Source organism: Coregonus clupeaformis, chromosome 6, assembly GCF_020615455.1.
Source record: "Coregonus clupeaformis isolate EN_2021a chromosome 6, ASM2061545v1, whole genome shotgun sequence".
NCBI classification, from domain to species: Eukaryota; Metazoa; Chordata; class Actinopteri; order Salmoniformes; family Salmonidae; genus Coregonus; species Coregonus clupeaformis.
This window is the reverse complement of record NC_059197.1, coordinates 6,213,107-6,225,555: the sequence shown is the minus strand read 5'-3', so window position 1 is coordinate 6,225,555 and position 12,449 is coordinate 6,213,107. Positions and strand designations below refer to the sequence as shown.

The window sequence follows — 12,449 nt, the reverse complement described above, 5'->3', positions numbered from 1 at the left end:
AGAGAGAGAGAGAGAGAGAGAGAGAGAGAGAGGGGGGGGGGGGAGAGAGAGAGAGAGAGAGAGAGAGAGAGAGAGAGAGAGAGAGAGAGAGAGAGAGAGAGAGAGAGAGAGAGAGAGAGAGAGAGAGAGAGGGACCTGGCCACTGGCTGGAGGGGAAGATTGAGAGGAGACACTCTGACCTGTGGTTTAGTGCCGTTGGCTGGGTGTGGATGGGTGTAAACTCTCAGCACTGTCGGCCTGGGTAACGGGATGGCTTTGAAGTACCGCCATGTATACACACAGTCCTTCCCATCCCATCGGTATCCCCTTAACCTCCCACACACACACACACACACACACACACACACACTCGCGTACATACTCTCTCTCTTTTGTAAACAGATGTGAAGAGCTTGAGCACCTGGCTAGAAACATTGGGGCCATCTCGGTCTAAAATGTACACAGTCCTGGATCAGTCCTAGTTACATCATCAATACGAACCGGCCTAGATTGCATCATAAGCCCGGACCGATGGAAGATCAAACCGCCACTCCTCCTGTGTTTAAGAAGCTCGTTTGTCTCCCTGGGTTGAAGAGACTCTTCATTTACTTAATACGTGTTAGCACTTGAGCGCCGCAAGAGAGAATACTGTTAGGGTCGCGACCCTCGGGTGAATGGATGGGGGTCTTCCTGTCAATGTGAGAGAGAGAGACAGTGCACCTGTCAAACAAACAGAAATTGAATACGTCGCCTTTTATCAGAATATCCACAGTGTGTAAATACTCCCTCGCTCTAGATTATGACTAACCTCACATCTTATAAACATCAGGAGTGAACACATTTGTCAGGGATAGAGAGCTGAGGGTGTGAGGAAGTTGGAATGTTCTACACTTCTCAGGGCCAAAGGAGGCTCTACTTGTTCTGACTGGAGTCTGGAGGACAGAGGTGGGGAGGAGAGGAGAGGAGAGGAGGGGAAGGGTGGAGAGGAGAGGAGGGGAAGGGTGGAGAGGGGAGGAAGGGAAGGGAAGGGAGGAGAGGGAGGAGAGGAGGGGAGGAGAGAGAGTGTGTGTGCATGCGTGTGGAGAGGTGAAGAGTAGAGGAGGAGGAGGAGTCTGGGTGGAGCGCTTTAGTCCTTTAAGACTCTCACTCTCTCTGGCTGGTTTGGGGCCTGCTGGCAGCGACTGGACGGGTTCACGGGATCGGAAATGCTTCTGCAGGGGCAGCGTAATCAGGACCAACTTCCTCTAATTGAGAAACGATGTTGCCTCGCTCCCCGGGTCTTTTGTTTCAGTCGGGCCACGCTGACAGCATGGAGGAAGCTGCCGTCTGACAGCTACGGGACATGTTGAGTGTGTGTAAAAACAGTGTGTCCCTTTGGTTATTTGTGTGTGTGTGTGTGTGTGTGTGTGTGTGTGTGTGTGTGTGTGTGTGTGTGTGTGTGTGTGTGTGTCTAAGCATGGACAGTAACTATGGTGTCTATATGTGGGTCTGTGCCACACATGTGTACTGTATTTGTGTGCGTATGTTTGTTTGTTTTGAGCCAACTCTCCACATGTAAACAGAGAGATTTAAAGGGGAAGTTAAACACTAAATAACTCATACCCTCCCGATGCTAGTCTCTCTCAGTGCAGTCTGACACACCACTAACTTCTGTCTTTAACTGTTAAACTAACCCTTCGGGCCATAACGGCACTGTATCCAGTCAACCCACCTGTTTGCTACTCATCTGTTCCTGTGTAAGCAAACACCTCCATTGGGACTTTCATTATGAGTATCTCAGAGAAAGAGTACTGACCTAGGATCAGGTCTCCTTTGTCCGTATAATCTTTTTCATTATGATCTAAAAATCAAAGCTGATCCTAGATCAGAGATGCCTTGTGATTGTGAAAACCGGCCCTGATTCCTTCCAGGTTTATGTCCTGGCTTAAAGGGGTTTTCTTGCTTTTCTCTAGCAGCTTATAGAGCCTGGGCCTGGGACTTTTTTATTTGTTAAATGTTGTGTGACAATAGAATTTTCAGAGGTGCCATCCAGATAAAGAAGTGAATTGCGAGCGAGGGGGGAGAGAGGTAGGGTATGATGATGATGATATGGATGGGTGCCATGCTCCTTCAGTTGTGGGGAGTGGGGAGGGAGGGATGGTCTGGTCATAGTCCAGCAGTCCTCCATCACTGCAGGCCCCTGATCCACCATCGATCCCCGGCGCGCCCCGCCAGCAGACACCACCTGTGATTGATCCCCAAATCAGTCCCTCACAAACCAGCGCTGTAAAAACTATAACAACCCATAATAAAAGCTGATTTATCTCTCCCCGGCCCCAGCCGCTGGTTCCAATATTAACCCAAAAGTGTATGACACCAGAATGATTGGTCTGGAATTGAATAAACCTTGAGTATTGATGCACCATGTCTGATGACTCAATCAAGTCGGACTGCTCCTATGTCCCATGGTGTGATTGCATTGTCTCAGGGTTGAGGGTAGACCTGCATGCCCACACATCACACAAACACACACATACACACCTTTTGACTGTTGGGGAAGAGATGGCAGCATAACGCATAGTTTATCAAATATTTTTCTGATTCCCAGGATGTTTGTATGGCCTGCAGCGAAATCAGATGTTTTAGAGAATGCCCTACTCTCTCTCTCTCTCGTGTGTGCGCGCGCACGTGTGCGCGTGTGTGGGTGTGAATTCCAACCGGAAGCTGTGTCATATAATGAGACTGTTGGTCTGAATGGGAGAAGCACCATGTGCCCTGTACTCAGCACAAAGAGCTGGGTTATATAAAATCCTGGCCTAACTAATGGGCCTCTTTGATGGTGCTGGAAACCAGTGAAGCCTTAAATAGGAGTTGCTCCTTGTCCCATGGAAGACGGTTAGTGAGTTTTTTGGCTTTTTCTGAAGTTTTTGAGTTTTTTTGCATTGGGTTGGTGTTGTGTGCAGATGCAATTTCCTCTGGACTCAAATGAAGATGTATTCAAAGTACATTACTTTGTCTTACAATACAGGCAAGTGCTCACCCACAAAAAATGCAGACGGGTGTTTGAGTGTCCTGCTTCATCAGACGTTATATGTTACGGCTATTTCACATATCCCGGAAACATTCAATATTAGCCTTTCAATTGGTCACGGTGTATGAAAAGCACGCAGTCCCTGTCTCAAGTGATCTCCACTTCAAACGTGGCCGGACAGCTCAATAAATGTAATGAATGTGCGACACCCGCTCCTCTGATCTGAAGTGGTGTGTTCTATTCCATCTTTCCTTACATAAAGGGGCTCTTTTAAAGATGATATCTACGAGCGTTTAAGAAGCAATTTGTTCACCCTGCAGCGACCAACAACATGCTCTAATTACCGGGCTTTATCCGGCCGGGTGGGGCAGGCTTGCTGGCCAGGCTTGTTTTACTTTCCAGCTCTCCGACGCTAAATTTATGTTTTCAGAACATTACCTTGGACTCCGATGCGACTTTATCGCACCCCGTGGTCCACACACACATACAGTGTTGCCTGTGTGTTGAGGTGCTGCGGAGGAAGTGTCTGTGTGATTACCGCAGCCTGTTGGACCTCTCTTTGCCCCCCCGCGCAACGGTGCATTCCTCCGGCTGCTCTTTGGAGCAGGGGCACACGCCGGGTAGCTCCAAAAATCAGCTGCATGTATGTTTTCAAGTCCTCGCCACACTCTCAGATTTTACATTTACCTCCTCCTCCCACCCATTCTACAGTGTGAATAGTAGCCTGCATTGTACCTCAGGCCAGTGGTCATGTTTGGTCAATGCCTTGTTTTAACGCTCCAGTCACGTCTAGTCATTCCTGCTGTCAATGCAATTTACTTAATTTTAGCTACAGGAGACAATATATCTCATTCACATGCAGAGTCTCTTGACGATTCTGATCTCACTGCAATAGGAATAAAAAGGAATTGAACCGGGGGGGGCTAAAACAGAACAGACAGTGCCAAAATGATGGGGTACTAATTCGGAAAACACGCAGGGCCCAGTCATCAAAGGCCGAAGAATTTGTAGGAAATCATCCCTCTACCGGAATGCCTGGATGACCCCGGCAAATGAAAATAATCCAAAGTAATTAGAAGTGAGCTGGTCTGGTCCTGAGAGCCCCAGGCGGCAGGGAAAACATAGCAGGCACGCTGCGTCACTCGGAGGAGCCGGGCTGAGCCAGGGGGCCGCTGACCTTGTCCACATAAAGCTGTGATTTATGAAGTGCAGGGCACAGCAGCGGGGCTTCTGTCTTCTCCCGGAGAACCAAATTACTGAGGTGGAGATTAACACGCGCGCGCAACGGGTCTACTTCCAGACCAAGGAAATGTTTTATTTACATTTTCCCCCTTTCATTTCCTCTGCTCTCTTTTAATGGTAATTGGTCCGTGAGGAGACTCCCCTAAAACAGGGACTTTTTGGAGGGGTGAGGGGTGGGGGTGTTCAGTGGGAGAGATAGTAGCCATATGCAAAAATGTCTGTTTCTGCTCTGACTTAAAATCTCAAAAGTATCAATGATATGGTTTACCCAGTGTGCATTTTACACACCTGGATATGTTTACCCATCGTCTATTGTATTTGTTATGTATTTTTTTCTCTCGATTAGGCTACATTATAGACATTAGAACACATTATATCGATGTACTAAAATATTCAGCATAATCATGACAAAATAAAGTTGTTGGCTAATTGCAGTGAAGTCACTATAACTGTTCTAATTCTGATAAATCCCAAAATGTCACACGATGACACGGGTGTTGTAACAAAAGTTATAACACTCCTAAATTCGTTTGAATTTTTAAAAGAGTTTTTGCCACTTGATTGAATCGCCCCACACTTATACATTGTCTAGGGGGGGCCCGTCTGTAGAGACTCATGATGGAGGCTTAATGCAGCTTTTCGCCGGTGTCAATGGGAGGTCTCTCCATATGAATGGTGGAACTATTTCATGTGGATTTGGCTGCGATATTTTATTTTTCTTCAATTTTTTTCCCTCTTCAGGAGGATGTGCTGGAATTCACCTTATACACAGTGTTTCCATTAGAGCGACTCAGCAGCCTGACTCGTTGCGGCGGTCTGCATCAGGGAGTAGCTCTCTCACAGAGTCAGTTTGCACCTACCCGGCCCAGGAATCCACACCGCGGGGCTCGTGGTGCTGTAATGCTCTGACTCATACACAAGCTGAGTGTAGATAAACAAGTCGAACAAATGAAGCCCTTTTCAACCAGATACACACTCATGCATTTTGAAGTCTTGACAGATTTTCCAGGCGATTTAAGTCAAAACTGTAACTTGGCCACTCAGGAACATTCAATGTCATCTTGGTAAGCAACTCCAGTGTATATTTGGCCTTGTGTTTTAGGTTATTGTCCTGCTGAAAGGTGAATTTGCCTCCCAGTGTCTATTGGAAAGCAGACTGAACCAGGTTTTCCTCTAGGATTTTGCCTGTTCTTAGCACTATTCCGTTTATTTTTATCCTAAACTCCCTAGTCCTTGCCGATGACAAGCATACCCATAACATGATGCAGGCACCACCATGCTTGAAAATATGAATAGTGGTACTCAGTGATGTGTTGGATTGCCCCAAACATAACGCTTTGTATTCAGGACATAAAGTTATTTTCTTTGCCATATTTGTTGCTGTTTTACTTTAGTGCCTTATTGAAAACAGGATGCATGTTTTGGAATATTTGTATTCTGTACAGGCTTCCTTCTTTTCCCTCTGTCAGTTAGTTTAGTATTGTGGAGTAACTACAATGTTGTTGATCCATCCTCAGTTTTCTCCTATCACAGCCATTCAACTCTGTAACTGTTTTAAAGTCACCATTGGCCTCATGGTGAAATTCCTGAGCGGTTTCCTTCCTCTCCGGCAACTGAGTTGTATCTTTGTAGTGACTGGGTGTATTGATACACCATCCAACATGTACTTAATAACTTCACCACGCTCAAAGGGATATTCAATATCTGCTTTAATATATATATATATATATATATATATATATATATATATATATATATATATATATATATATACCAATAGGTGCCCTTGTTTGCAAGGCATTGGAAAAGCACCCTGGTCATTGTGGTTAAATTTGTGTTTGAAATTCACTGCTCGACTGAGGGACCTTACAGATAATTGTATGTGTGGGGTACAGAGATGAGTCATTCAAAAATCATTTTAAACAGTATTATTGCACACAGAGTGAGTCCATGCAACTTATTATGTGACTTAGTAAGCAGATGTTTACTCCTGAACTTATTTAGGCTTGCCATAACAAAGGGGTTGAATACTTATTGACTCAAGACATTTCAGCTTTTCATTTTTAATTAATTTGTAAAAATGTCTAAAAACATAATTCCACTTTGACATTATGGTATATTGTATGTAGGCCAGTGACACAAATAAATTAATTTAATCAATTTAAAATTCAGTCTTTAACACAACAAAATGTGTAAAAAGTCAAGTGGTGTGAATACTTTCTGAAGGCACTATTAATAGCCCACTGATATCCCGTGAAACTCAAGCATAAATAATTTGTTCAACCAAAGTAGCCTCATATTTCCTATACTGCAATATAAATTGGGAAATGCAGTGAAAAAGTATCAATGGAATTTTTTTCTTCACAGTTGTCCAATACTTAAACTGAGAACATTTTCCCAAGTAATTGAGTTGCTAAAACAAACAACTAACACAAACAAATAAGCATGAAATCCCTTGAGAAATTTCACAGCACTTTTATGTCGATGTACAAAAACATTATCCGGATGCTGCAGATGTGAAGTGTCACCCAAATCAGAATGAAACGGTAAGTGGCGTAAAATAGGAGAAATAAAAAATGCCTCGAGCAGGCTTTTTGGTTTGTAATCTGTTCATAAACAGCTATTACACACTTTATGTGCTATAATCATAATAACAAAGGCTTGGGGTTTATTTTGATAAAGCCGAACTATTTAATATACTTACCGTAATAGAATGGACTAGCCTATATGGCGAGTTTCTCAAATAAACATAAATTAAGCTATGTTTTAAATCACTATACATGGGGGCTTTAACAAATGAACAAGTGTTTTAAAATTCTCTTATTGTGGATCCAAGAGATGTATTGTAGGTCGTTCAGGTGATTATATATTCAGGCCAATGCAACTGAATCTTTCATGTCTCATCTAGCAATTTAACGCCTTAATGTAGACGATGTTGTGTGCTGCAATTCTGCGGACGAGAAAGCAATGACCCCCATCTCAATAACTCAGCGTCTCCGCGCTTGACTGATGCGCTTTTCTCAGGAGATATAGGCACACAGGCTGGGAACTTCGTTCAGTATGGAAGGCTTACAACTCGAATTTAGGCTATCCATGAATCTAAACCCTATTAAATTCTCCACTAAAGAAAACACCTATCAAAATTGCTCTGCATGGCATTAAAGAACGTATTGAAAGGCAACTAATACCTTGTAAAAGTTTGTTCAGTTGAGAACGCCATCTCCTGACTGGGGAGAAAAGTACAGGCTGGGAAACCGTGGGCGGCCTCTGGTCCAATCTAAATTTACCCCAATTTACCCTGGTCAGTCGGACCTGCTAGTGATACCACAAAACCCTTGTTTATCCACAAACGTTTCCTCCCTTTCAGAAAGAGTTCTGATCTCTGTCAGAATCCTCGATCAGAACCGGAGAGGCCCGGGCAATCACTTTCCCAGATTACTTGTATTTAATACACAATGCATCATAAAACAAATCCCTCATCCTGACAGGAAGAAAATAGAACAGCTCATAGCTTGAGCTTTCCCAATTTATGGCTAAATTAAAAAGGCTTCCAACAATGGACAAGTCGAGGAAAGGCAGGAAATCAATGAGCTGCGGACCGGGGGCTCTTTTGGGTTCTCAAGCAACGCGGACTATGGGAATCTCTGGCGAGGTCCACCTTATTTACATATGATTTTTCCTGTCCTTCCTGCACATTTGCTCTGCAATTTCATCAAACAATGGGCATTATCTGGGATAGAAGGTCAATGTCACAGATAGCGGCCACTGAGACATATTAATCATCTCTTCGCACCCCCCCACCCTTTCCCAGAACATTATAAACTCCTGTTCATGCCTACCCTGAATAACCAAGTAGGCTATAGTCTACTTTTGTATGATTCTAAGTGGTCGATTTTTTTTAATCGATTTGATTATCCAAAAGAGTTTAGAGTTGGACATAAAGGTTAAGAAAATAGAGTGAAAATGGGCAATACAATAACATTAGTATTTAAAAAAAAGTTTAAACAACAACAACAACAAAAGCAGAAAAAAAAGTTCAAGCTGTTACCATGAATTACAGATCAAGCTTAGCAGAATAATATTTAAAAATCTATAAATTGTATTGGCATGTTTAGAAATGTGTGTAACAACCCCATGCAGGAATGGCATGTTGGTCACCTGAGTCCTATGCCCCTCAGAGCGGCGAGGGCAAGACTCGTCATTGGGGCGCATGTCTTGTCTGTCTTGTAAAGCAGGTGCTCCAAGCAATCAAGGAAAGTGTCACTTTGGCCTAACAATACAAGTTATTGTTTTCACTTGGACTATTAATGAGGCTTTATTTGATTAAAACAATATTTTTTACATTCCATGAAGTATTATTATTTAAATGTACAATATTCTTAGAAGAGAGTCACTGTCATCATTCAGTAGCCTAAGCTAATAGCATTTTGTGCTTTAACTGGTCTAGGAGTGAGCCGCGAACCCACCCCTCATCGCTCTGGGAAAAACGAGTGAAATGGGGGTGATTGCATAATTATTCGGTGGTTTCATCAAAGGCAAATTGGGCTGGTGTGTGTATGTAGTCAATCCCATTGAAGCCCATCCCGACCTCTCTCTGACCTCGCCTCTCCACCGGTCCCCTGTCACTTTAAAATGTACTGCGGGGAGCGTCGCTCAACTTCCGACTGCGGACAGGCAAGATAGCCCGTTTTGCATTGCTCTCTATGGATGGGCGAGCAAGATCCTCTTTAAGAGACAGTCCGTGAAACAGAAACACACACATCACACAGTACGGGACGCGCAAGTAGGTGGGCGATCTTTCCATCTCACTATCACGCGCCGGGGGGAAGAGAGAAAGGAAAAGTTGAATCGTCGCTCGCTCCGCCGCGCTGACACCTGGGAACAGTGGACGTTCAGAAAGAGAGGAGCGGACGAGACGGGCTCGCGCTGACGGGCACAACTTGGACCAAGTTAATGTGCCTAGGGATAATGCTGGTGTCTACATGACAATAATTGAGAGAGAGAGAGAGAGAGAGAGAGAGAGAGAGAGAGAGAGAGAGAGAGGAGCAAACGTCTTGTGGGTCGAAGAAAGGGAAAATACACTGTAGAATCCCTTGGCGCTTTCAAGAACACAGGACATTACACACATGGAGCAAAACTAAACGACCGATACATTTTCACATTTTTGTGGTTATTTCTAAAACAAGACATTGCAGTTTTCATCAAAAGTTTTTTATTTATTTATTTCTGCACACCTCGTATTTGCAGATTTTTTATTGTTGCACCAAGTGTGCAAAGGATTTACCACGGTAAGCAGCTATCTATTTTATTACCTTTTTATTACCAAACGAACATTCTGACGTGTTCTTTCTCAGTGATACAATTATGGTTACAATTAATCGTATGAGCGCTCAATATAAATTAATTGTCAAAACTATTGGCAAGTATTTGTACAGGGTGAGTCAATACGTTTTCATCAGACACGATGAACTTATCCCACGTAAATATTTTAGGCTACACAAACATCGATTGGTGTTCTTAACCGATATTCAGTTATTGATCACAACAATATGTCTTGCTTCTTCTTCACGTAACTCTTTCACTTACCATTTCCTGCCATTGATTTGTTACCGAATAAAGTCGAATAAAGTTTACTATGTCAGTAATAGGCTATATCCTGTATGAACATTTTTTAAATCGTGTTTATAGGCAAACATGTTATAGGCAAATTATTGGTTAGTTTTTATTGATAAAAAAATAATTTGTGTTTAAATTATAGGCAATAAGTAAGATGTAATTTTGCATTGTCTTGCAGAATTTAATTCATAATGCAAAGTGTATTTTTGCAAGTAAATAAAGATTCTGTGTATTATTGACACGTGTGCTTATGAAATGTTCAAGGTAGGCCAGAAAAAAAACGAGCATTAGGCTATTTTGTCTGATGTTTTTTCTTTTGTTATTTTGTCTCTGTATGTTATAAATTGTTTAGACTGCAACGAACTCCTGTCCTGGCTGAAATTCACAGTGGCCTTTTCACACTATTTCTATCTCCTTAATTCGTTGTAAGAAAATATTTCGGAATAATTATCAGGCCTATCATTTATCTAGTCCTATCATCTATCTAAGTAGAATTACGTTTTATTGTAAGTATAGGCCTGCCTTGGTCATATAGTAATATAGTCAATTTACTGAATATGATAGGGTAGTTAATTAGGCCTACATATCTGATAATAAAGTATACATTGGGGAGTTATTTATAAAACTGGTTGTTTCTTTTGAGTGAATGGTGTGCATTAAAGGTTATTTGCATGGCAGCCCGCTGGGGTTAACATGCTTTGGCACTTTCACTCCTAAATATTAGGTGCTATTGTCCAATATCTCCTGATCATCAACCCTCTGAGAGACTTTTCAATAAACTTCAGCTTTATAATAATATTACGTTTTATTTAAAAAGAAAACAAGTTGATATCAGCAATTGTGGAATAGAGTCAATGTTTCAACAAATGTTGACAGTAATATAAATGTGTAATAATATTTTAATTACACTGGTTTTTTGTTTAGACAAAATACCAACACTGATTTTGGGGTTGATTTTTGTGCTTTTATTTATTCTGCACAACTCAGTATTTCATTTTTAGGTCACTGGATAATAAGCATTGTTATGAAACATGTTGCACACTGAAATGGCTCTAAAATGTTCGTTTTTCTTACCATATTCATGGGATAATTGTTAATGTTCAGCAATAAAGAAATACATTTGTTTTGATGTCTTAAATACATTGTTTTACAAGTCATGTAATTGAAAGACATGACTTTTAGTTGTGCACATTCAGCACAGTGATAATCTCCAATGTGTTTCATTGCTGTCCTAGAGAGTGTGAATGTTCATGTGTATGAGTTTGTGTGGGTTTTTTCTTTTGTGTGTGTGAGAGAGAGCAGGACCCAGTTCAAGGTGTGTGTGTGTGTGTTCCTGCCTTGCGTGTGTAATACTGCAGCCTCACAACAGTGTGGCCTTGTTTCTCGTGGGAGGTATGTGGTTAGTCCATGTGGATACAGTAACCTGTGCAGAATCTGATAGGGATCAAAGTGTTAACCCCCTCCTCCCCCTCTCTCTCTACCTCTCTCCAGATCTTGGACGGGTCGGGCCATGTAAAGTTCTGTGTGGATGCCAGCAAGCCTGATATCGGGAGCTGGCTGAAGCACATCCAGTTTGCCCCCACGGCCCACCAGCACAACCTGACGCCGTGCCAGATAGATGATCAGGTATGTGGAGAGGAGACCGCCCTCCTGCCTGCCACAGGGCCTCAGTGAACCCCCATGTCCTGCCTACCTGTTGTTGTGTTGGAAGGTGTTATTGTGATCTAGTTCAGATAGCCCCTGTGCGGCCCACCCTGCATTTATTATCAGCCCCCCTCTCCTTACACACACACACACACACACACACACACACACACACACACACACACACACACATCCTGCCTCAGAGGACCTATCTGAGTGTTGTGTTTCTGTGTAATTGTGTCTTGGCTTCAGTGTGTCGAGGACCACAGGGCCAGATCACACACACCACACACAGGGCTGCCATGCTGATAGTCACAGACACTTCACACACGCTCGCACTGTAAACTTCTAGATATGTGTGGAATGCCCCATGGCTCTTTCTCTCACCTGGGAGAGACAGGACAGGAGGGCCTACCTGACACATAGGGGCATTTTCACTTCACTCATTCACTGGTTAAATAGTATTTTATGGACTCAGACTACACACACACGCACACACACACACACACACACACACACACACACACACACACACACACACACACACACACACACACACACACACACACACACACACACACACACATACACACACCTATAGTAAGGGAGACCTTATTTGACATGGACAGTGCATTCCATGTCTTGATGAAAGATAAATTGATAGAAAAGTTTGCATACATTTTCATTACTTCTTCATAAATCGTTTTAAAATAATTGTATATGTTGCAGATAACAGATAAGGAATCCGTTTCAAATGTAATATTGATGACTGGATGTAATTTGTAACTAGAAACATTGTCATCATGATTCTACTCATCATGGCCATTATTATAACGTCATTATACTCTATACAAATTGTTATTTAACACTCCAAATTATTTAGAAAAAGGAAGACAACTTTCTATTCTTATTTGACACTGTAGTATAATGAATCCCAATTTGTGCGTCCCAATTGTCA

The 12,449-nt window shown here is 42.5% G+C and overlaps 1 protein-coding gene across 17 annotated transcripts in view; it reads left to right on the top strand.

Annotated features, from left to right (window-relative positions):
• The window catches only part of LOC121567563 (histone-lysine N-methyltransferase MECOM), a 160,205-nt gene that overhangs the window by 114,800 nt on the left and 32,956 nt on the right, over positions 1-12,449 (top strand). For 16 of the 17 annotated variants that reach the window (XM_041877730.2, XM_041877727.2, XM_041877726.2 and 13 more), the window contains exon 3: positions 11,339-11,473. In XM_041877730.2, coding sequence (XP_041733664.1) covers positions 11,339-11,473 — 135 coding nt within the window. Of the gene's footprint in view, positions 1-8,808; positions 9,520-11,338; positions 11,474-12,449 lie in introns of those variants that run through there. The other variant, XM_041877731.2, reaches the window with a different exon arrangement.